At 38.3% G+C, this 24059-nt stretch overlaps 1 protein-coding gene across 2 annotated transcripts; it reads right to left on the reverse strand.

The window, feature by feature from the left end:
• Positions 1-268: 268 nt before the first annotated feature.
• Positions 269-23988, reverse strand: LOC306844313 (multifunctional protein CAD-like). 2 transcript variants are annotated; one of them, XM_079376329.1, is made up of 44 exons: positions 23583-23805; positions 21767-21906; positions 21522-21651; positions 21274-21416; positions 21040-21181; positions 20666-20837; positions 19398-19583; positions 19198-19307; positions 18934-19076; positions 18548-18679; positions 18162-18395; positions 17765-17986; positions 17440-17628; positions 17229-17353; positions 16998-17131; positions 16062-16174; positions 15668-15918; positions 15301-15547; positions 15094-15192; positions 14661-14885; positions 14328-14510; positions 13246-13464; positions 12984-13151; positions 12703-12885; positions 11351-11455; positions 10965-11207; positions 8650-8731; positions 8394-8560; positions 7620-7784; positions 7258-7389; positions 6926-7127; positions 6317-6507; positions 6085-6225; positions 5704-5793; positions 5380-5536; positions 4490-4528; positions 4016-4182; positions 3842-3916; positions 2257-2469; positions 1783-1908; positions 1440-1595; positions 1248-1349; positions 1069-1163; positions 283-937 (listed from the first exon to the last, which is right to left on the reverse strand). In XM_079376329.1, exons 1-44 carry the CDS (start codon positions 23674-23676, stop codon positions 838-840), a joined length of 6732 nt encoding a protein of 2243 aa, XP_079232455.1. In that variant the 5' UTR covers positions 23677-23805; the 3' UTR covers positions 283-837. The 2 variants fall into 2 exon arrangements, with proteins under 2 accessions (XP_079232456.1, XP_079232455.1); XM_079376330.1 differs by lacking the exon at positions 4490-4528 and having other exon boundaries at positions 269-937; positions 23583-23988.
• Between the last annotated feature and the right edge of the window lie 71 nt (positions 23989-24059).

The following is a 24059-nucleotide window of genomic DNA, read 5'->3' on the forward strand; positions in this document are numbered from 1 at the left end:
GGTTTATTCCAGTTAGTCTGAATTATTGTCAGTTGATTTGATTCAAAAGAAGTCAGAAATAAGCCTGGCTTGTTTGGTAAACTTGTTTTATGAAACAGCCCCCCTGGACAACATCACCAAAAAATAAATAGTGTAGAAAACTGAGTAAAAGAGTTAATTTATTCCATTTTACCACCAATCAACAGATCAGGTGATTTATTGATATTCTCTCCCTTCATTTGTACCAGTACACAGAATGACACAGATATGAAAAAGCAGAGAAAGATCTGAGATTGCATTTTTTTTTTTATTGTCTAAAACTACAAATTACAAAAGTTTTACTCTGTAATGAAGAACAATCTTCCTACCATACCGTATCTGCACTAGTATTCGCACAAACTAGATTGAGTTACAAAAGTCTGGTCCCCTACTGGAATGTTCAAATGTCTGTATTGGTTGTAAATGCACAAAAAAATACAGCATTTACATTAATACTATAACAGTTAGTGATGTAGTACAATTGTTTATTGTATAACTGTTTGCTAAATTTTGCTGAAGTGAAATGAAGAGCAATGACTGAGCAACCTGCCATTTTCAAGTGCTACATTAAAATGTAATTATCTCAGATATTTAGGATGAAACTAGTTTAACCACACTGCATGATGGTTGCTTTAATGCTCAATATATGGAATTTTTTTGCAGTCAGTACTGAAAGAAACATTAAATCTGGGTACTTCATCTCACCTGCTGGATCTATATGGAGAGTACATAGAATAAACACCAGTCATGGAATCAATGTTGCTAACAAAATATTTCCCTTTACTGCCAAATGTCCAAGAATAGACTACGATGGTCCTTTCACCGACCCAGCACGGTAGCCAGCAGTGCCATCCGAATATACATCCCGTTCTCAGCCTGTCGGAAGTAAGCAGCCCGAGGATCCGTGTCCACTTCCACACTAAAAACAAAATACGATTAGGAAAGACTGCAAACAAAAACCTGTATATAATACTCCAGTTCATGTAACGTCCTACTTTGCCTGCTTAAAATTAGATTTCATCTTAATGTATTGAATTAAGAATAGCAAACCTGATCTCGTTGACTCTGGGAAGAGGATGCATAACAACCATCTTCCTTTTGGCTCCCGTCATGATATGTGGGGTGAGGATGAACTGGCCGAAACACTGTCAGAAAGAGTAAACCATTTATAATATGCTGATATTTAAGACAAAAGCAGATGCCATGATCTTCTCAGCAAAATCTCTCACCGCTTTGTACTCCTCTTCAGAGGCGAAACGCTCCTTCTGTATTCTGGTCATGTACAGAACATCAGTCTCTGGAAGGGCCTCTTCAATGCTGTTAAACTCCTCCTGTGGATATAGTTGAGACGTTTAGACATTTAAGAGAAAAAAAGCAATGCAAATAAATGAAAAGCACTCAAGTATGGTCTATATAAACACCTGTTTAATGCCTTTGGAGGCCACAAAATCGATGATTTCGGCAGGCATGCTGAGGTTCTTGGGGGCTACGTAGCGCAAGGTGATCCTGTACTGAGTGAGAAGTCTAGCCAGAGAATGCACAGTGCGGCCATGTTTCAGATCGCCTACCATGGTAATCTGAGATTTAAGAAAAGATCCAAAAATTACACAAGACTAATCATAACTGGGCATCGCAACCGGAGTAACACTGCAACATTCTGTTTGGAGAGGCTAGTGGCACAGAAATGTCATACTTCAGCTCCAAGTGGAAATCCCAACAAGCTGATAGTTTAAGATGACAATACTTTTCCCCCAGTGTACTCACAGTCATGCCATTGACTGTTCCCAGCTCCTCTCGGATTGTAAAGATATCCAGAAGGGCCTGAGTTGGATGTTCTCCAACCCCATCACCAGCGTTGATCACTGGCCGCCGACAATGCCTTGCTGCACTCTACAAACCAGAAGCATTTTCTGTTTAGACTGACGCTCAGAACCAAGTTGTTTTAGCAAACCCTAACATGTATAAATGAATTTTATTGATGGGAAAAGAAAAAAAACACAGAAAGCCATGTGATATTTATGAGGAAGCGAGGTAAATTTTGAAGTCATGTCTACTCTTTAAAAGGTTTTTTGGGGAAACATTTATACTTTTATTCATCAAGGATACATTAAATTGATCAAAAGTTATAAAGATGTTACAAACTACCGTTTTCTACTACGAATGCTTTCTATTACAAATAAACAGCATTTATGAATACTGGAGTAATGACTTGCATTAATGCATTAACATTTGACTCACTTCTACAGCTCCAGGTATGGGGTGGCGCAGAACAATGACATCAGCGTAGCAGCTCATGGTGTGAACGGAATCAGCCAGAGACTCGCCCTTCTGAGTGGAGGATGTGGACTCACTGAAATGCACCACCGACCCTCCCAGACGGTGCACGGCTGCTGCAAATGAACTGCTGGTGCGAGTGCTCACCTCGTAGAACATGGAGGCCATGACTTTACCCTGGGAGAAGATGAGCAGAATGGAATTAAAGAAAGAGTTTAAAACAACTTGATTCATCTATGTTTAAGAGATCTCTTTCAACAACAGGTTCCATTTCCAAAGGCCACAGATGCCCATTGAGGCAGAGATCTACTTCAAACTGACACGTCACTGCCAGATTGAACAACACCCTGTCTCCCGACTGCTGCTGACTTGAGCAGTTAAATACTCCTGCTGGGGAGGTTTATGTAATGAATGCTCAAGGTGGGCTGTAATAAACTATAAATCATCCAGTGACATCTATTCTAGTATTGGACAGAATGAATCGGAGTAATTAAAAGGTATTGTGGTCTACAGGTTGAATCAAGGTCCAATTTGCTCATTCCACACTATCAAATAAGAATTCTGGATCCATAATTCCATTCCAAAGTCCATTCAATTAGTATGAGACTCACCATCTACCTTCAGGCAACTTACCCTAGCTTTCACTCTTGTAGATTATATACACGCACTACTGTTCAAAAGTTTGAGGTCTGCAAGATCTTGTTAATGCTCACTAAGGCATCATCTATTATATTAAAATACAGTATAAACAGTATTTATGAAATATTAGAATTTTAAATAAAATATTTTAAAATGTAAAATTCCTATGATGCAAAGCTGTAACCTGTCAGCCATGAGTTGCTATTAAAAAGCAGTTAATATTCTTCAATGTTGAAAACTGATAAACATGTAATTGCTTTACACACTGAGGAAAGCTTGGCAGCCGAAACGTTTGTGTCTTTTCCCCATTGGTGATGTTCGTTAAATAAAACGGAAAAAGAAGACCGTTCTCATGAGTGTGGATCATAATTTCTTGATATTTTGAAATTTTTGTGGAAACTTGTGTTATACTTTTAGGAATCTCTGATGACTACAAAGCTCAAAAGAGCAGCATTTATTTGATATCTGTCTATCTACACTATCTATCCATCCATCTCTCTATTTCTCCATCCATCCATCCAACGTAATCTCACTAACCCCAAACTTTTGAACGGTAGTTCATTTAAAAACAATACCTTTTGATGACATTTTAAAGTTTCTTATGACAGAACCATTTGTTCTCACAGTAAATGTTTTCAATTCCAGAGAGTATTGACTTGTGATTCAATAAGACAATAACCACTCTGAATGATTCGGTCAGCGAGAGTCATTAAACTGATTCAATCTAATAACTCATAAGAAATTGATCTGAACCTTTTTGACATTCTTTGAGAAGAACCAGCTCAAGATTCGGAAACGAGAGTAATTCACTAATTAGACATTTTTATTTTTAAATATCTAGTGATGTGTGTATATATTAAAAAAAAAAAAAAAAAAAAAAAAAAAAAAAAAAGTCTAATACTCAGTATACCTTCAAAATATCCAAGGGTCTTTCTTTCTGCACCATCAGACGAAGAGTATGTGCCACATTGAACAAGTGTGACATCTAAAAGCCCAAGACAGACAAGAAAGACTGATGAGCCACTGTAAATACACAAATACAACATTCCTGTGCTCGACAACAGGATAGATAACATGGTGTCACCTGTTCCTTGCTGAACTGGCGCACAGACAGGACGTGCTGGCCCACCAGCGGATGTAGCAGTGGGGAGGTCTGAGGGTGGGGCAGGATCTGCTGCTGCCCAGCTTGAGGTGACAGGATCCTGGCCAGGGGAGGAGGGTGTGCATATGTATCCATTGGGGGAGCCAATTCTGATAATGGAAGCAGAATAGAGTCACAATCAGCAACCAATGCATCACTGCCATGTATCAGTAAATCTGACTTTACGCCAATAAACTGAACATAGCATAAGAGCTCATGGGATCAACCTGAATCACAAGTAACAGCATGCATGCAAAGCATGGGCAGCACAGGGTAACAGACCGTCATGTCTTGTTTCAATTATGCTTAAGACTAAAATATGCCCATGAAACGAATCCAGGAACAAACACAGATTGGCAGAAAGAACAGAAGGTAAGGGTGGCAAAGCTCTGGTAAACATCACTACAAACGTCAAACCTGTATCATACGGTGCTCTTAATGACACCTCCTCTTCAGCTGCTCAAACATTGAGGCACAAAGTTTGAAAACAATGCATTAGTAACTGTACAGTTGTAATTTTAACATTTAAAAAAAAGAGAAATGTTTATCATAATTGTCAATGCAGTTTTCCAAAAAAAGGGTTTAAAAGTTGGTTATCTGAAACTTGGTAAAATATTTCCAAAGAGTGTAAAGTTGTATCATGTAATTTATTACTATTATAAAGCAACAAAGTGTATATACACAGATTTAACTATTTGTCGTACCCCAATATGTAATGTATAAGAATCACCAATTTAGTCATTTTATTCAAATGAGGTTTTAGCAGTATTTTGCATTATTCTTTATTTCCTAGCTGATTTTAAGGTTCGAAATATTTAGTTCTGGAGGTTTTAAGTTTGTTCAATTAAGAAACATGCTCAAAAAAGATTGTTTAAATGACCTTGATCGAGTGAAAATAAGGAAGACTGAAAATATGGATATTAATTTTCAATTCACAGACACAGTTGCAGAATCATGAGACTTGGATACAGATTTGATAAAACTATACACATCACATGGACTTTACCCAATGCCTTTTGGCGTTGTATGGTAGATCTTTTGAAACCTGCATATAAAAACATACCTTGCTTGAGATATGATCATATTGGACCAGCAAATGGTTCAGCTGAACCATTTGCAAGTTCAAGGGACATACAAGCTCAAACAAACAAACAACTAATGCTAGCAAAACAAAAGCTGACATCCAACTGAACTTAATTAAAATAATAAAAAAATACCTAAATTTAACTATAAACCGATTATTTCCAGTACAGTGGTTCATTTGGCACATAACCTCGTGCACAAGCTCTGTGGAATACTCTATGTACCTGGAGGCAGACCAGGATCGGACGTGCAGTGGATACGAGGCGGGAGAATGAAGCGTCCGTCCCCAGCTGAACGGCGTGGACTCGGGGCACGGCTACGGACCACATCAACAGATGCTGCCTGACGGGGGCGCTCAGGAGTCATTGCCTCACTCACACGCTGTAATTGACAAGCATGGTTATTTGCTTCCAATGAAACTAAAAAGGATCAGCCGTTTGGAGAATGGATGGATGGTTGACTTCGTTTATGGTTCAACTTCTGATTTCTAATGTGTACTAGCTAACAATGTTCAGGTTTTTGATTATAACCAAGGATCAGTGCATTACCTTAGGAGCATCCTTTATCACCTCGATTGTTCCTGCCGGGGGTGTTGACCATGACTTCACATCCTGGCCATAACCTGGAGGTACCAATACCTTAAGAGAAAGAGGAATGATTGAACATTGAAATTAATGACAAACGTGCTCCAGACCCCTTTTGCTGGGAAGCGGTTCATTAGATGTGAGAGAAAAGGTACCAAACCACATTCCCTACTGTTCAAAGGTATTTTTTGTCAGCGAGGATGCATTAAAGTGATCAAAATTGACAGTAAAGACTTTTACATTGATCAAAAAAAATTCTATTTCAAATAAATGTTCCAACTATTCAACCCCCCCCCCCCAAAAAAGTAAAAAAAAAAAAAAAGGGTTTCCAGATCAGATCTTTACCTGTCCATCAATATAGGCCACCTCTCCTCTGAGTACCACCCTCATGACTTTTCCTTTCACTTTCATGCCCTCAAATGGCGTCCACTTTGACTTGGTGAATTGCATGTGCTTTGGAATAGTCCACTCTTGCTCCAAGTCCACCTGGAAAATTCAAGTATAATTTTGAAATCTGAAAACATTTTAAATTTTTAGGCAGCCATTCACCATCTGAACTTTGTCAAAACTGATATACCTCTACATAAGTGTCTTCTTGAGCAGGAAGAGAGAATATTTTACTGGGGTTTTCATAGAGCCTCTTGATGATGTCATCAATGGTAAGGCGACCCTCGCTGACAGCCGTGAGCAGCAGAGGCAGCATAGTCTCCAGACCCGGGTAACCTGGAGGTGGATTCTCAGAGTTTTTCTCCTCTACTGAGTGAGGAGCTGGAAGTTAAAAACAAACAAACTAATGAATAAATAAAAGCTTCCAAGAACTGCTCAGATGTGGCCATTTAGGTTTGGTGTCAGTTGTTTTGTTTTTTTAAGAAATGAATAATTTCATATACTTTTACTATATGAGATCATCTTGTAGGACTGCATTAAAGTCTTTTTTTGGTCAGGCACAGCACGCATGTCTGACCAATCATTTAGAAAATATATGCCATAGCAGGAAAGAAGAGGCTGAAGTTCTGTATAAAGTTTGGATGCATCTTGAAACTCAAGCAGAAACTTAAGTTGACAATTTGGGTCTCAAATTAGGGATTTTTAAACCGGTTTGTACACTTGTTTGTCAGGCAAACAAAATTAGATGCATTTTTAAACGGAGGTGAGGCTCAACAGAGATATTTGATCCCATTATTACCGTGGTCTGTTGCGAAACAGTCAATGATGTCTAGATTTTCCCACAATGCCTCCATGTCCTCACGTGTACCAAGCATGGGTCGCACTTGCGCCCTGCCGTTTCCAATGACAGGCACATTATCTTCACACAGGAAGAGATGGTGGGGTGCCACTTCACATGTCACCTGGATGCCCTTTTGTTTAGCAGCACGAATGATCAGAATCTGAGAAACAATGCATGATTTTAGTTAGTCACAAATCACAGGAACATGTAAAGAAACCGGATGGAGGATTTACCATGAAGATAAAATAAAATGCAGTTATTAGACCACGACATGGAACAAGGATTCTTACCTCTTCTTTCTTGGCAACATGGCAGATATGAACGTGTCGCTGATACAGCTGCGCCACCATCAAGACTGCAGCCACTGTCTGTTTTTCTGCATGTGCCACAATGGGCAAGTGCTTTGGCCACTTTTCAAAGTGCTGCATGGAAATAAAATGGTAATCAAATTCTATCATGACACTAAAATGTGATAAATTGCATCATTGAAAATAAATGTTAAATTTTTTTTTTAAATACAAATGAATGTATATAAAAAAAAAAAAAAAGTAACTTTAAATTTTTTATTTAAAATCTACTTAAAATAAACCCCATTTAATTACAAAATAAATTAAAAGAGTTGTATTTGTTGTATACCTTGTTGTTTCCTTACCTCCATCCACAGAGAAACATTGTCCATTTTCAAAGTAGAGTACGTGTCATTCAAGTACATCTTCAGACCAGCTGTAGAGCTTGCAATGGATGGAAGAAGTGTAGCATTGTCTGATGACGCCCCCACAAAAAGAGCATAATCACAGCGGCACCCAGCCTTGGCAAGCTAGACATATTCATGACAGAAAAGAAGAAAAAAAAGTCCATAAACAACTTCCCAGTGGCTTAGCGAATATAGCGCATAACTGATGAGAATAATAAAAGATTAGGCTGTTAGCTTACTACTCATTGAAAATGTTTAAATTATTTTAAAGCAGGTCTACTCTACAATGAATTTCATCCTATAATTAAATTTATTAACACTGCAGTCATTAGTGAAAAGAGCAGGTTTATTTCAAGTAACCACTTTCAAAAACAACTTTATAAACCCGTTTCTTCTCTTTGTTCCACTATGTACACAAGAGAAATACCTACAGTTATCAGCATGTTGACGTAGTTAATGCAGCGTCACATGCCGAAAGCTCTGTCAGTTTTTACTTTCACTTTCTGTATAGTGAGTTAACCGAAGTTAAAATGTTCACCGGCATAACTCTTGCACAAAATTTGCAAGATGCTTGAGTGTTATCATTAGCTTGCCTTCATGGTTTAAAACAGAAATTTCCAATATTGCGACATACCCTCCCGGGGGGCTCCGCAAATTTGCTTTACACCACTGCAACTTCCCTATTTGATTTCATGTAAAAAACCAAGCCAATATGTAATTTGTTGACGTTACCTTCTGTGCCATAGCAAAGGAGCTGGGGTCAATGATGGCAGGGTTGGTATTGGGCATGGCACACACCATAGTGATTCCTCCAGCCAGGGCAGCAGCTGTGCCCGAGGAGAAGTCCTCTTTATAGGTGGCACCAGGCTCCCGCAGATGCACATGGACATCAATTAAACCTTTAGACATACAAGAAGAAATGGAATCAATCTCAATGTAATTTGTTCTGACAACTCAATTACATCTGGAAGGATGTGGCCATACTCACCAGGTAAACGGATGAGTTTCTGCGAGGTCATGCTGTCTATATGAGTCTTTACATGAGGTGCATGACCAATTTGCCCCAGCGCCTGCCAAGCCCACATACATTACAATCTTCAGATTTTTAGAGGTACAACAGCATAAACAGATGTGGCCAAAACTGAGGTATAACAAGGACCACGAAATGGCACAAGACTAGTCAGACCAGTATCTTCGAGGAGAGAGAAAAAAAACCTTGCACTTCCCAGAACATCCACCAAATGGGGCATGGACTTGTTTTATACCTTAAACTGAAACTAGCTTTAGGAGTGCTTCCTCTCTTAATTCCGATTCGATTCTGTCCTCACTATTTTTTGAAAGCCACTGAAAAAAAGCAGCTTGCCAAAAGCATGTAGTACCACACACAGGAAAAGCATCTGTCATTTTAAATGTTTCATACAGGAAACACATTTTTTCTGTCCAGAACAGCAGGGACTTGATGTCTGAATCTAGCTAGCAAGCTAGACAATAAATAAATAAAAATGTTACCTGTATTTTTAAATGTAAAAATAACCTGTAACTGTAAACATCCATAACGCTTGCATTTAAAAAAATGTTTTTTTTGGGTTTTTTTTTTTTATATAACACTGTTAAAATGCATTACTATTGATAATAACCTAGTTTTGGCGTGTTGGACAATAGGTTTAAATGTTTAGAACAGGAAATGTGTGCTCAGTTTAAGAGCTCTTACTGTATGATGTGAAAAACAGTACTGTATATGCAATTACAATGATGATTACTTGTTTTAAAGGTTTTTCAGAAAATCTAATAAAACCCAACTAACAACAATCTTTTGCAGTTGTAATGCTGATTATTTTTTATTGAAGCAGTGTTCGGCCGTATATAATTTATTTTGATTAGATCTGGAGATAAACTCTGCAGGACAGTGGCCCTTCAGCCATGCTCTAGCAGGAGCTCTAGAACCACCTTAGGAGCTCTAGCAGAATTTTAGACAATACACAAAAGAATTGCGTATAGAGTGCATATATATGTGTGTTTGTTCTAAAGATGTATTTGGGTTATTGACATAGATGTAATTACGACAAACATGAAAGTGTGATTTGGTTTGTAGCCTGCGAGATAATGCCTTGGTTCTAGTATTTCTGCCGGCATATATTGAGGTCTATGGTAATTTGTTCAGATCAAGTGGATGCAGGTATGTATCGGCAATCATATAGCATTGACACGGGCGACATTAGAGGGGGATGCAGTTGCCCCCATTTCATTAGTCATGGAATCCCCGATGTCAGCCCTGCTGCAGTTGGAGTGCTTAGCCAGGCCCAGGCCGGTTCAGGAATGACATCCACATATTTATGCTGGATTAACTCTCGAAATAGCAGTGAATGACACTAAAAAAATAGTCTCTAACGCATTTGTAATGGCCACATCTGTAGTATAAACTAGGGATGCACCGAATCCAGGATTCGGATTCGGCCGAATCCTGGGCTTTTTGACGGGGTTCGGTTTCGGCCGAACCTTAGATTTATTTTCCACCGAAACCGAACCCTAGACTTGCGCTACGACGTCACACGGCCGTTGATTACGTGAAGGTGTTTACATAGGACCCGTTCGAATGTAGTAGGCTGTAAGAATCTGAAAATGGAACTCGTAAGCAAAAAAAGTTTTGTTTGGCAGTATACTTTAAACCAAAAGAAGGCGATTCAAGTCGAGCTTTATGTTCAATTTGCAATGCCAATTTGTCTCGTGGTGGCAAGTAGAGCCCTGCGCGGGACTGTTTTCTTCGTCCCGCCGAATTTCTGACCATTATCGCCCGCTCCCCGCAAAACTCTGAGAATTTATTCCCGCACGATAATAGAGATGCATTGATTTTGTGTCTTCTCCCGTCCCGCAGGAAAAAAAAACGTATTGTATTGCTATTATTAAAGAGATTCATGTTTGTTCCTTTCCCTGACCTGCATGTATTCTGACGCACTGGTAGGGAAGATGAATATAGCCTGGGCTATCGGGGCTATATTAGCCGCCCATTCCCGCCCGCAGCAAAGTTCAAACCGCCCGCTCCCGCGAGATTTGCGTTGGGTCCCGCGGGACCCGGCGGGTCCCAATCCCAATGCAGCCCTCTTGGCAAGGACCCTAAGCAGTACACAACATCGCCGATGTTAAAACTAAGGATGCGAGTAGGATTCGGTATTCGGTTTCGGATTCGGCCGAATCTTAAACAGTGGATTCGGTATTCGGCCGAACCCCAAAAATCTGGATTCGGTGCATCCCTAGTATAAACTTTTAATTTTGTTGGGTTGTTAATGTGAGTTTGTCACAGCTCACCTGAACAAACAACTTGGTGCACTTGATGTCAGTGATGAGTGGTACGGAGTAGTCAATGGCCATTCGACGAGTGCGGTAACCTTTGGTCACGAAGGAGGACAAGCGCCTTCCACCAGAGTTCCTCATGGACAAATTGATGACCAAGTCAAAATGGTTCTCCTCCAGATAGTCCATGATGTTCCTTTGTTTGTCTTTACTAGGGTAGTCACTCTCCTCTTCAAAAGGCCAGTCCACTGCCATCACCTGACAGAAGACATAAGCAAACAGAATTCATAAAATGGCAAACTTCACCTGTGACACCTGTACAAGAAAAAAAACAAAAAGCGCATAAGGTTAATTAGCAGATTTTTTTAATAAGTCAAAATATGTTTTGTTATTCACTGTACCTTGACTCCATGTTCAGTGTAGAAGTCAGCAGTGCCTAGACTGGCATACAGGTTATAACCCAAACTCTCCAAAGTCTGGACTGTGGACAGGAGCTCGCTCTTACTCTGAAAGAATTTAAATTGAATACTTTTTTCACTTAAAGGGACAGTTTACCCCAAAATTAAACTAGTCAATAATTACTCCCCCCTCATGTCATTCAAACCCGGAAACTGACACTGAGGAGAAGAAACTGTATTCTCGCAGCTTCATAAAATTACGCTTGAACCACTGAAGTCACATGGACTATTTTAACAATGTCCTTACTACCTTTCTGGGTCTTGGACATGTCAGTTGCATTGCTCTCTCTGCAGGGTCAGAAAGCGCTCAGATTTCATAAATATCTTAATTTGTGTTCTGAAGATAAACGGAGGTTTGGAACGACATGAGGGTGAGTAATTAAATAATTTTTGGGTGATCTACCCTTTTAAGAATCTAGATTTTTTTACATACTAATAAAAGTGTGTGAATGCGCAAAATGCAGCACTATACTACAATGTTGTGGGTAATTTCCAGGAAGTACCCATGTATTTGATAATATCTTTTTACATATGTTTATATATGGATGCTAAGGTGATCTGTGAGGTTGCTAGAACACTGCTAGTTGGTCGTTTACTTTTACAGTTGAAATAGCCCTTTAAAGCCACTCCTTCAATATTAATAGATGCAATTTGCATTATAAAATATATATTTTGCTAGTTTTATCACTGGCCAGGTAAACATTTGAATTCCAAAAGTTTAAAAAGGTAAGCTTCACAAACCACATGATTTATGGTATATTTATCTGTGGCACAAACAGCAAATTTAACATTTATTGATTTAGCAGACGCTTTTATCCAAAGCGACTTACAAATGAGGACAATGGAAGCAATCAAAATCAACAAAACAGCAATGATACAGTAGTGCTGTAACAAGTCTCAGTTAGCTTAATGTAGTACACGTAGCAAGGTTTTTTTGTTATTTGATAACAAAAATAAAACCGATAGAATAGAAAAAGAATAGAGCAAGCTAGTGCTAGAGGCCTTTTTTGCTTTTGTTAATTGTATAATAAAAAGAAATAAATCGAACAAAAAGAATAGAGAGGCTAGTGTTAGTTTTTTTTACGAAAATTAATTTAATGAAGAGAAAAATTGTCTTTAATTAGTCAAAACAAATTAGGGTCAAGGATGTGTTAAAGTCATAGCCTTATGTATGTAATGGAATAAGCAATGGTGACTCTGGTGAAATTAAGAAACCACAGCTTTCAATAATGTGAATTAGAAAATTAATAAGAGCAGACTCAAATAAATCGACTTGCTGTAAAGTAAGCCATTACCTTATAAGTACCAATAGTGAGGAGAATATTCTTTTTAGGGATTTTGAAGCCAGTGCTGAGCATGGCTTTTAGATAGGCCTCATATCGGTTTTCGCCAAAGCAGGCCACTTCTCCGGTGCTGGTCATCTCAACACCTAAAACCACATCTGCTCCAGCCAGCCGTGAGAAGGAGAACTGAGGAACCTAAGGATCAAACACAGATTAAGCTTATGTAGATCTTAAAAATATGCTGAGATAGTTCAAGTGTTCCTATTACAAACAGACATCACCGAGATTAATACCTTAACTCCCACAATGCCATTCCCCTTCATCAGCCCGACAGCCTCAACTTCCTCTCCCAATATGACTCTTGTTGCTAGGGCAACAAGATCCACACCAAGTGTTTTGGACACAAAAGGGAAGGAGCGTGAGACTCGCACGTTGCATTCTATCACCTTCAACTGATCATCCTGTTGACAAACACGCATGATTTAGTTTCAGCACCAAATATTCTGAAATGCACTCATCCTAGCTAAAGAAAAAATAAAAATAATGAACACTCACCTTGGCAATGAGCTGCAGGTTGAAAGGACCGGTGACCTGAAGCTCCAGGCCGATCGCGTGAACGATCATCTTAATGCGCTCCATGGTTTTCTGATTGATGTCTTGAGGAGGAGTCACCAGTGTGGCATCTCCAGAATGCACCCCTGCGTTCTCCACATGCTCAGACACTGCTATGGCAATGACCACTCCGTCACAGGCCACAGCATCCACATCTATTTCCTGACAGCAAAATACACATAAGGATCAGTGTTGTTATTGGATACTATTACATTGGTTTTCCTTAATTGAAAAAAAAAAAAAAAAAAAATGATGAAAAACTGAAATAAAACAAAGCTAAATAGAAATAATAAAAACAAAAGACTGAAATGAAAGCTGAAAATAATAAGTTAATGCAAAATATTAATAAATGCTATAATCATGTATAAATAATATTAAAATAACACCAACAAGGATGCAATTTTGGGTTACCCAAATTTAAATTTTATGGCTGAAAACCAATAAATGGCTGATATCCCAATTCTATATTTTGTCTACAATAAAATAAAATTCACTTTTAGTATTTAAAACGATTGGTTTTAGTGCGTTTAGGCATTATAAAATTATACTTGTAGTACTGAAAATTTATATTCAATTTGAGAATAAAGGTAAACTAAAATGTAAGCGATAAGGGAAATGAGGATGAACAAGTAAATACATAATATGGATTGACAAATAATATAAAAAATATCCAACATCAGTTGATTGATGGCTATCATGTCATACAGGTTGTATAGAATAGCCAAATTTACAGTCAAACCAGAATTTCTCATGAAATCTCTCATGCATTCTCAATTTGAGCAACAACAGCAACTAGAAAGACAAATCAGGACTTGAAAGAGTTATATTGTGTAATATTCACAATATGTAACGTCTGATGAAAAACCTGTTCAAACAAGCAATTTTTTTTAATTTTGTGCCAACTAACAGCATTACCTAGTAATTAACTCCCATCTCTCCCATACACACACATATGACTGTTAACTGGAACTGCTTGAAGGTGGGAGCTGTGCGTGCAAACTTAAATGCTGTTTTTAGTGACCAACCTTGGCCTCCTGAATGAATTTGGAGATAACAACAGGATGTTCCTTTGACACAGCAACAGCGTCGGTCAGGTACTTTTCCAGATCACTGTCTGAGTAGGCAACATTCATAGCAGCCCCGCTGAGAACATACGACGGCCTCACTAAGCAAGGATAACCGACCGTCTCACAGAAACCCACAGCAGACTACAAGAGAAATGTCAAGGGGTCATTTGAAGTTACAAGCAATTATAGAAGAACTTATGTCTTTCTTTGGTTATTAATTTCACACTACACTTCCAGAGTGTCCTTGGTATTCCTTAGAGGTGAATAAAATGAATTCTCTTTATAGCTTACCTCAATATCAGACAGCTCTTTCCATCGGGGCTGGCTAATTCCTATGGTGTCCAGCATCCTGGAGAATTTGAAGCGGTTCTCCGCAGAGTCAATGAATTCAGGTGAGGTGCCCAGGATCCTGCACTGCTGTCTATGCAAAGGCATGGCGATGTTGTTGGGCAGCTGTCCACCCATGGACAGAATTATTCCCTCTGGGGTCTCCATCTCATAAATGTCCATCACCACCTGTGATTAAAAGCAGGCACATTTATTAAAAGCAGGCAAATGCAATAATTATTCAATTTAATATTTTCATTAAATAAAATATACTAATTGCAATATTTTTATATTATTTTCATAAATTTATATTTTATGTTTTTTTATTATTTATAATATGATTAATTTTAGCATTTATAACATTATTAGCATACATTGTTAACATTTATTTCCTTACCTCAAATGAGATCTCATCAAAATATAGTCTATCGCACATATCATAATCTGTGCTGACTGTTTCTGGGTTGTAGTTCACCATAATTGTTTTGTATCCCATCTGTGAAATGAACAGTTCTCAAATACACAGAAATTTCACAAAATAATGAATTTATGCTTAATTTTAAGCCACATAGAAGTTCATTTTCCCTTAAAACAGATGGCTCACCTTCCTCAGCTCCATAATACACCCAACAGCGCACCAATCAAACTCCACGCTGCTTCCAATGCGGTAAACCCCAGAGCCGATCACCATGACATGGGGCTGCTCGAAAACCACATCACTTTCTGAGCCATGATAGGTCAGGTACAGATAGTTGGTGTGAGCTGGCCACTCGGCGGCCACTGTGTCAATCTGTTTGACCACTGGAAGGATCTTCCAGTCACGTCTCAGCTTCCTCACGGCCAGCTCAGTGCTGCAGCAGGGTATAAGAGCAGATTTAGCAGTCTACTGCGGCCCATATTAACTATTCTTTGTAAAAACAAATCTAGAATTGACAGTTGTGATTTTCTGCATCAGTAGTTTTTCTGAGTACCTTTGCACAGCTTGGGCGATTTGTTTGTCGGAGAAGCCCAGCTGCTTGGCTTTCCTCATGACCTCAGGTGGCATGGAACTCTCATCCTGGTTATATGCCTCTAGACGTTTGTTGTGGTCTGTGATGTTCTTCATCTTGTGTAGAAACCAGTGGTCTATTTTGGTCAGCTCATAAAGCCGCTCAACAGTGTAGCCCGCATGCAGGGCAGCTGCCAGAACAAAGATGCGCTTGTCTGTGGGTGTCTGCAGCTCCTTGGATATGAGAAAATAATATTTCGGTTTTTGCTTTAATGTAGGTTTTTAATCAGCTTGTTGCAAAAAAAAAAACAAAAAAAAAAAACAACCTTGCATCTGACATGGGAGTGAAATGGTAGAGGTGTAAATTCATTACAGACCTCTTCAGACACTGGTTTGATGGTGTGGTCGAAACCAACGCAGTTCTCATCTACCATTCTCAAAGCTTTCTGGAAGGCCTCTTCAAAGCTACGGCCAATGGCCATCACTTCTCCTGAGATGGAAGAGAGTGCTGAATGAGATCACAACACACTGGATATGCGAGTTCAGAAAATATAGCACATTCTGGACTAAACAGACTAAAATTTTGCTTTTTCACTGCCATATTAAAAATACTTATTTGTAAATTAATACAATGGTACTCTTACAATTAAACTAAATCCATGCGTATTAAATATGCACAAATTTTAATAAAATGCAGATTGTTAACAGTCCCATTACCATCAACTTGGTTTAATAACATTGCGATTCCCAAATGAGCAAAATAAGGTTTTGAATAGATGGTGCTAAAGAAATACTAAATGTAACTGCCGAAGCAGATATAAAAATCAATTACATTTTTATCATTAAAAAAAAAAAAAAACAAGCAAGCAATAGCCAATGAAAAGGCTGTTGGTTGTTATATATTGTAGGAAGTAAAAACTGGTGAACCCAACCAAAACCCATTACTTGTGCCTGCTGCACAAAACTCCTATAAATGTAGGTGCTATGTGTATGAGACCGTATTATTTTAGCAGTTTTTATATAGTATTTGTTCATATTTTAAATCACTAATATTTTAAGTTTTCATTTTAGATTAGGTTTTAGAAATTATGTGCATTTATAATTAGTTTTTTTATACTTTTTTTTTTAGTTTTCAGTTTCAGTCATTTTATTACTTCAAATTTTGTTAAATTAAGCTTTTCCATCTAATATGTATATTTCATTTTATTTCAATTGAAGCCAATTTTTAATGGTTTTAGTTAACAATCACACTGGTTTGAGAACTACAATATACAGATTTCTCTTGCAGTTTTTTTTTATAATAGGAAGCTCACCGACACTCTTCATGGAACTGCCAATTTTAGTGCTGACTCTGAGGAACTTGCTCAAATCCCAACGAGGAACTTTCACCACACAGTAATCCAGACTGGGCTCAAAGTTGGCTGTTGTGGAATTAGTCACTGTATTCCTGGAAAACAGTGACTTTTAAGCAACTTTAAATTGTACACTTAAGTGTTGTTCTTTTCACTTTCTGTATAATAGCTAATTTCAATGAAAGAACTCACTTGAGCATGGGCAAAGGGATTCCCAAGCCAAGCTTAGCGGCCACGTAGGCCAGCGGGTAACCGGTGGCCTTACTGGCCAACGCAGAGCTTCGTGAGAGACGAGCGTTGACTTCAATGATGTAGTACTGTCAAGACACAAAGAATGGGATTATGGCTTGATCACTGCTTTCCGAGACTCATTTTTCCTGGATGATAAAAGTGACTGAATTACCTGCTCAGATTCAGGATTTAGAGCATACTGAATGTTGCACTCTCCCACAATGCCCAAGTGGCGAATAACTTTGATGGCAGTGTTTCTCAGCATATTGTATTCATAGTCATTCAGTGTCTGACTAGGAGCCACCACTATGGACTCCCCAGTGTGGATTCCTAAAGGATCAATGTTCTCCATGTTACAAACCTAAATGAAAAAAAATAAAAAATTAGAAAAGAACAAATGGTAAAACACATACTGGTAAAATGTGAAGGCATGTAGGTATAAACAAATGTCAGTATAAAAGGGAACAAAAAAAAAAACAGCTCTAGGTGCTTCGTACCGTAACACAATTGTCATAGGCGTCTCGCACCACTTCATACTCCATTTCCTTCCAGCCTTTAAGTGATTTGTCAACCAGGACTTGTGATGTGTGGGCAAAGGCCTGGGTGACCAATGTGATCATCTCCTCTCTGTTATTAGCAAAGCCTGAACCCAATCCACCCAGGGCAAATGCAGACCGGACCAGAACGGGATAGCCGAGTCTTTCAGCAGCAGCCACTGCCTATATATTTAAAAAACATGATTGGACCATGTATATAACTGACCTTTATTTGTCTTTGTACAAAGATATTGCAATAATAGAAGGTGCAATATATATTTTTTATAAAATATATAACATTTAAAAACAATTAAAAACATTTGAGACACCCTGATTTAAAGTAGAGTAATGAGCTGACCTGTTCAACAGACAAGGCTGATTCACTGGGGGCAACATGCTCATTGATTTCCTCCATCTTCTCCACAAAGATCTTTCTGTCTTCAGTCATCTCTATGGAGGCCACTGGGGTTCCAAGCACACGCACTTTGTATTTTTCCAGCACTCCTTGCTTAGTGAGCTCCACACCACAATTCAGGGCCGTCTGACCACCGAATGTGAGCAACACCCCATCTGGACGCTCGTTCTTTATCACCTATTTGAAGGACAGCAGGATGAACGTTTGACAAACATTTAAAACTCTGAAGTCAAAAGCTGAACTGTGTGTTTTAAAGCATTTTCAGTTTTCAAGATCTGTAAAGAAACTAGGCCATGTAAATAACTTTGGGACGGACAGATTTCTCTTACCTGTGTGACATACTCTGGTGTGATTGGGAGGAAGTAGACTTTATCTGCCAGGCCCTTTGAGGTCTGTACTGTGGCAATGTTCGGGTTGATGAGAACGGTTTGGATGTTCTCTTCTTTCAGAGCTTTTATAGCCTGAGAAAAAAAAAATGCTCACATTAACTTTTGGGTAACTTATTACACTGGTAATTAGATCCCAAAATGTTGGCTTTCCATTAGCCAATTGTTTATAGGAGTCGTAAGTCAAAATTAAGCAAGTTTCAAATTAATACAGGAAACTGATAAAATACTACAACCACTTCTATTACTACTACTATAATCAGCTAAACAGTTGAGATGCCACCCTTAATTTGCACAAACACTCAAGGTTTTCTCATTTGACAAATCACCTGAGATCCAGAATAGTCAAACTCTCCAGCCTGTCCAATGGAAAGCCCTCCTGAACCTAGAACCAAAACTTTACGAGGTCGAACAAACGCTTCCGGGTCAGGAGATCCAGGGAAAGTGAGGTGCTCCGTTAGTCTTTGCTTAACTGCAAAAATGATAAGGGTTTACTAATTAACAATCACAACACAGTGATAATGTAATTACAGTAGACAGATACGACAAATATGTAAACAATCCTATAAGAACAACTGTACTTAACAGATCACCTGATTTTCCAGTTTTGCCCTCTTTAGCATCTTTGACTGTATCCAGAAACACATCAAAGAGACCAACAAGGTCTGTTGGCCCTGCCATGTGTTCAGGATGGAACTGGACACTGAAAATGAGAAGAGAGATAAATTATCCGACAACTTAATACAACATTTAATTTATGAAAACAAGACACAAATGACAAATGAAGGGCAACCTGAAGAGTGGTTTGTGGTTGTGAACGATGCCCTCACTGGTTTTGTCATTAGCATTGGTGAAGAGCACATCCCAGTCTTCTGGAAGAGTTTTAGGATCCACAGCAAACCCATGATTCTGAGAGGTGATGAAGCAGCGATTTGTTCCTTTATGGATGCAGGGTTGGTTATGGCCACGATTACCATACCTGAAATACACAAGGACCAATGAAGTTGTAGCTTTTAAGATTCACAATTAAGTGCTTATCAGACATAAACCATATCAGAATGAACCCGCTGACTGTTCTTTTCTGAAGAAAGACCTGTAGACTGGCATCTCACCCGGCCTTGAGCACAAGCAAAACAAAGCAACTATCCCAGGACTCCTAAAAAAAAACACTACCGCTTATCCCATGACCAGACTAGCCTACCCCAGCTCCTGACTAGACTGCTGAGCTCAGCAACTAGATTTCACACCATGCTGCTCCTTCATGATAACTGGAATGGCATGGGAATCCCAAGGAACCAGCCTTTTGTTCCCAAACCCCTTAATTCACTAACCCTAAAGTGATGCTGTCTGGTTTAACCACACAGCAAAAATCCTATTATTATTCTGCTGTATCTTTATCGTTTTACATTTTTTTGTTTTAACTACAAAACAAGTACAATTTTCCTTCAGGTACAAAATATTAAGAATGCATCTTAAACAAAAGCATTATACTACTAACCGCACTAACTAAATTGTGTTCTGAAGACGAACGAAGCTTTTACGGGTTTGGAACGACATGGGAGTAAGTGATTGACAATTTTCATTTTGGAGTGGAGTGACCCTTTAATATCTTACTGTAGTTTCAAAATGCATTCATTTTTCTTTTGTTTACTTCATGTTATATTAATAACATGCTCAGCTATCCATCAATTTGTCTTTAATAAATGCGATGACAATCCAATAAAGGGTTAGTCCGTCCATCAAAAAAAGTCATTATTTACTTTACCTTCATGTTGTTACAAATCTTTATGACTTTATTCTGTGGAACATAAAAGATGACATTTGAAGTAATGTCTATCTTTTTCTGTTCATACAATGGAAGTCAGTGGGCTTCGATATCGATTGGTTCACATCATCTCAAAATTTTGTTCCACAGAAAAATGCATCCGGGTTTGGAATGACAAGAGGATGAGTACATGACCATTTTAATTAACTATTTATTTAATTAATGAACTATCCTAAATAAATGTGCTTTAGAAGTCTGCAGAAAGTAAAAAAAAAAAAAATGAACAAATTGCTTACTTCATTTTGTATGTCTTTGCACCAATGACCAAAGATAGAAGCTGATGGCCCAGACAAATCCCAAAAACCGGTTTGGGTTTCTCCACACATGCCACCTTCCGTATACTCTCTACAGTCTCCTTACAGAACTCAGGATTGCCAGGACCGTTGCTGATGAACAACCCATCAAAATCTAGAGAAACAGAAGCACAGTGATATAATTTTCAACTGATTTATAGAATTACTACTAGCATTTACAGTCAGGTTTTCCAACCATATATATATAAAAAAAAAAAATGTTCCGACCATAAAACAGCATATTACCACATATCTTTATAAAAATATTCAAAAAAACAATCCTTCAGTAATATGTGGGAAACCGTGCCATGTCTCACCTTTGCCATCTAGAGGATAATCCCAGGGGACAACGGTGACCCGGGCACCTCTCTGGCAAAGGCAACGGATCTGGTTGTACTTGATGCCACAGTCTATGGCAGTGATTTTCACTGTGCCCTCTGGATTAAAAACTTTTGGTTCCTGTTGAATCAGGCGTGAATAACAAGAAATAAGCTGTCATTACACAACATTAAATCACATTAAAAGTAATCTAAGAATATCAAGATACTTACTTTCATGGAAACTTCTTTAACAAGATTCCGGGTGTCTGGATTGTCAAATGGAATGTCATTGGCTGAAGTTCCTTCCACCACAAGTTTCCCCAACATGGTTCCCTTTTCTCTGATCTTTTTGGTCAAGCTTCGAGTGTCAACCCCTGATTTCATGGAAAGATTAGCATTAACTCCAAAACTTAATCACTTACTTTACCTTGCATAAATCAAAACTAATTCTTAGTAAAGAAGAACTCGCACTGACTGACCTTCAAGCCCAGGGATGCCTTGCTCTCGGAGCCACTGATCCAGAGACTTGGCAGAGCTCCAGTGGCTGGGATTCTCAGAGAGCTCTCCAACAATAAGAGCAGCAGCATGGATTTTGGAAGATTCAAACCACTAGCTCACAAAGAGGAATATTTAGAACACATCATATCAGTAGTATTAGAACAATCTGCTTTAGAAGTATTATTACATATTAAAAGTTTGTGTGGATACAAGAAAGGAAAAACACCTTGCTGAGTCCAAACTCTCCATCTTCATCTTCAGGAACACCGTAATTGCCAATCAGTGGATATGTCAGAGTTAGTATTTGAGACTTGTAAGAGGGATCTGTGAGAGCCTCTGGATAACCCACCATTCCTGTCTGGAAAACTGAGGACACACAATACATGACTTAGTAAAGTCAAAAGTACTAGTATTATACATCAGTACCTTACATATTCAATTTTATTATATATTTTTATAGTTTTGATTATTATTTCACATATTACCTTATGTAAAATTTCTATATTATGGCTATCCTAGTAGGACTATAGGTTGGGTTATGGCTATCCTAGTAGGACTATAGGTTGGGTTATGGCTATCCTAGTAGGACTATAGGTTGGGGTCAGTATGATGTAAGAAGGGTTGTCGCATTCCTAATGAAATTGCCAGCAAATTTCTATGTCGAAATGCATAATGAGCATGAAATTGAAGGTGGAAACAAGTTGTATGTCTGCCCCTGAAATGTTTTTGCATTCAATAGTCTTTCTTAGTCTTCAAATGAAAATGCTCCTTCATGAAAATTGGAAGGCCAAGAAACGAGCCGTTTGTGCCTCTGCAAACTCCATAATCCACTGACCATAACGTGATGCGGTCTGGTTCAGACACACACAGCAAAAGTCTTGTCATTATTGTGGTTTATTTTCTTTCTTGTTTTAATGAAGTTTACATTTTTCCCACTAGAAATTTCAAAATTATCAGGGAAACAAATTGCAAACATAAAATATAAAAGCATTTTTTTCTCAGAAAAATATTCATATTTTCGAATAATTGCAAGGGCATTAGATGTAATATTTACCTTTTTCCATATGCAATTTTTAGAATATGAACAGGGTACCCATTAAGCTTCATCTTTAATAAATATCTTGGATAATTATCCAATATCAAAAAATGAAAAAATAAAAACATTTCTGCCCGTCAAACTTTGAAACGCCTACTTGTTCTTATATTCACATTTTCCAGATTTATTTTATATGCAGAAGATTGAATAAAAGCACCCAAATTTTAAGTGTCCCTCCTAGTTCTCAAAGCCCCCAAATTATGGAATGCACTTCCTATTATTTTTCCCACTAGAATTGCAAACACCATTAAGAATTCAGATTAAGAATTATACTCAATTTCCCAGCATAAGTGATTTAGTGAATGTTTAGTGTTACTTCTATAGAGAGAGAGAGACCAGTTTCACCTATTGCAAATAATTCTAAAATGTAATATTTTTAGAGAAAACCTCTAAAGTTGGGGGAGAAAATACATCTTTTCTGATACAAAAAGTGTTGCTGAGAATAAAAGTTTGATTATTGAAAATTCTATTAAACCCTGATACATTTGTTTTTAAACAGGAACGAAACATTTACATATATATACACATATATATATATATAAACTTTTTTTAATCGATGACTACAGTTAACTGTGGACATAAAACACATAATAAAACACATTATATGGGAAGACAAATGTTCATTTAATTTTGTCTAATGATTAACGGCGTTAAACCAAAAAATAAGCTTTTTTCGATTTATTCGTTGGGTCACTGATCCGGGAATGAACGTAAAACTTTTTCTGGGATGTCGGGAATGTGTCACACATGCCCTAGAAAGTGGCTACTGGCGAGTGTTCCTTTTTAAACGTTTAGCGGGAAAAACAGACACGTGTAACTTCCTGATATTCAGTTATACATTTATTGGTCGCTTTCCGGTTAGAGAAAACAGGACAAGTGTGTGATAAGGAGCAAAACAGGGCTGAGGGATACACATTTCCAGTACTTTTTCTTTGATTTCACTTACCAACTTCACCAGACACTGAGGACACGGCACCAAACAGACGGCCTTTAAATGTTGTCCCGTCCTCCAATACTAAAGATGCCATTTTCAGCAACATGACTGTTAGTACTTCTAAACCCCAAAAGAATCTCGGTGAATATCTAGCGCTTAAAAGTATGTGAACCGAACTGGTTTTCCCTTTCCGCCGAATTTCCCCACGTGAAAACCACGCTGCTCAAGGTGATGCTCACCCGAATGCGGATTAAATATATGCTATGTCAGATATCGCTATCTAGGCCAAATATCATGCAGTCCTGATGTAGAAGAAGCTCACTGGGTGAATGCGATGTTTTAAGTGGGTTCAAGCCAGACGAGCTCTGGTTAGTAGAGAGAAGTCCACGCTCTGCTCCAGTCACAGCAGCGTGGAGCCGTGTGTGTGTGAACTTCCATGGTTTTATATTAGCGTGGACTATCACTGCACGTCACCACGTCAAAGAGGAG

The sequence above is a fragment of the Barbus barbus genome (genome assembly GCF_936440315.1).
Source record: "Barbus barbus genome assembly, chromosome: 24".
Classification (NCBI taxonomy): domain Eukaryota; kingdom Metazoa; phylum Chordata; class Actinopteri; order Cypriniformes; family Cyprinidae; genus Barbus; species Barbus barbus.

Bases quoted from the DNA above. Each gene is read 5' to 3' on its own strand.
- LOC306844313 (XM_079376329.1), bottom strand. From the start codon at position 23,676: ATGTTGCTGAAAATGGCATCTTTAGTATTGGAGGACGGGACAACATTT. The intron at 17,629-17,764 runs GTACGAAGCACC...TTTTTCATTTAG, and splicing joins CCTATGACAATTGTGTTACG to GTTTGTAACATGGAGAACAT. The intron at 13,465-14,327 runs GTTGGTCACTAA...TTTTGCTGTCAG, and splicing joins AATTCATTCAGGAGGCCAAG to GAAATAGATGTGGATGCTGT.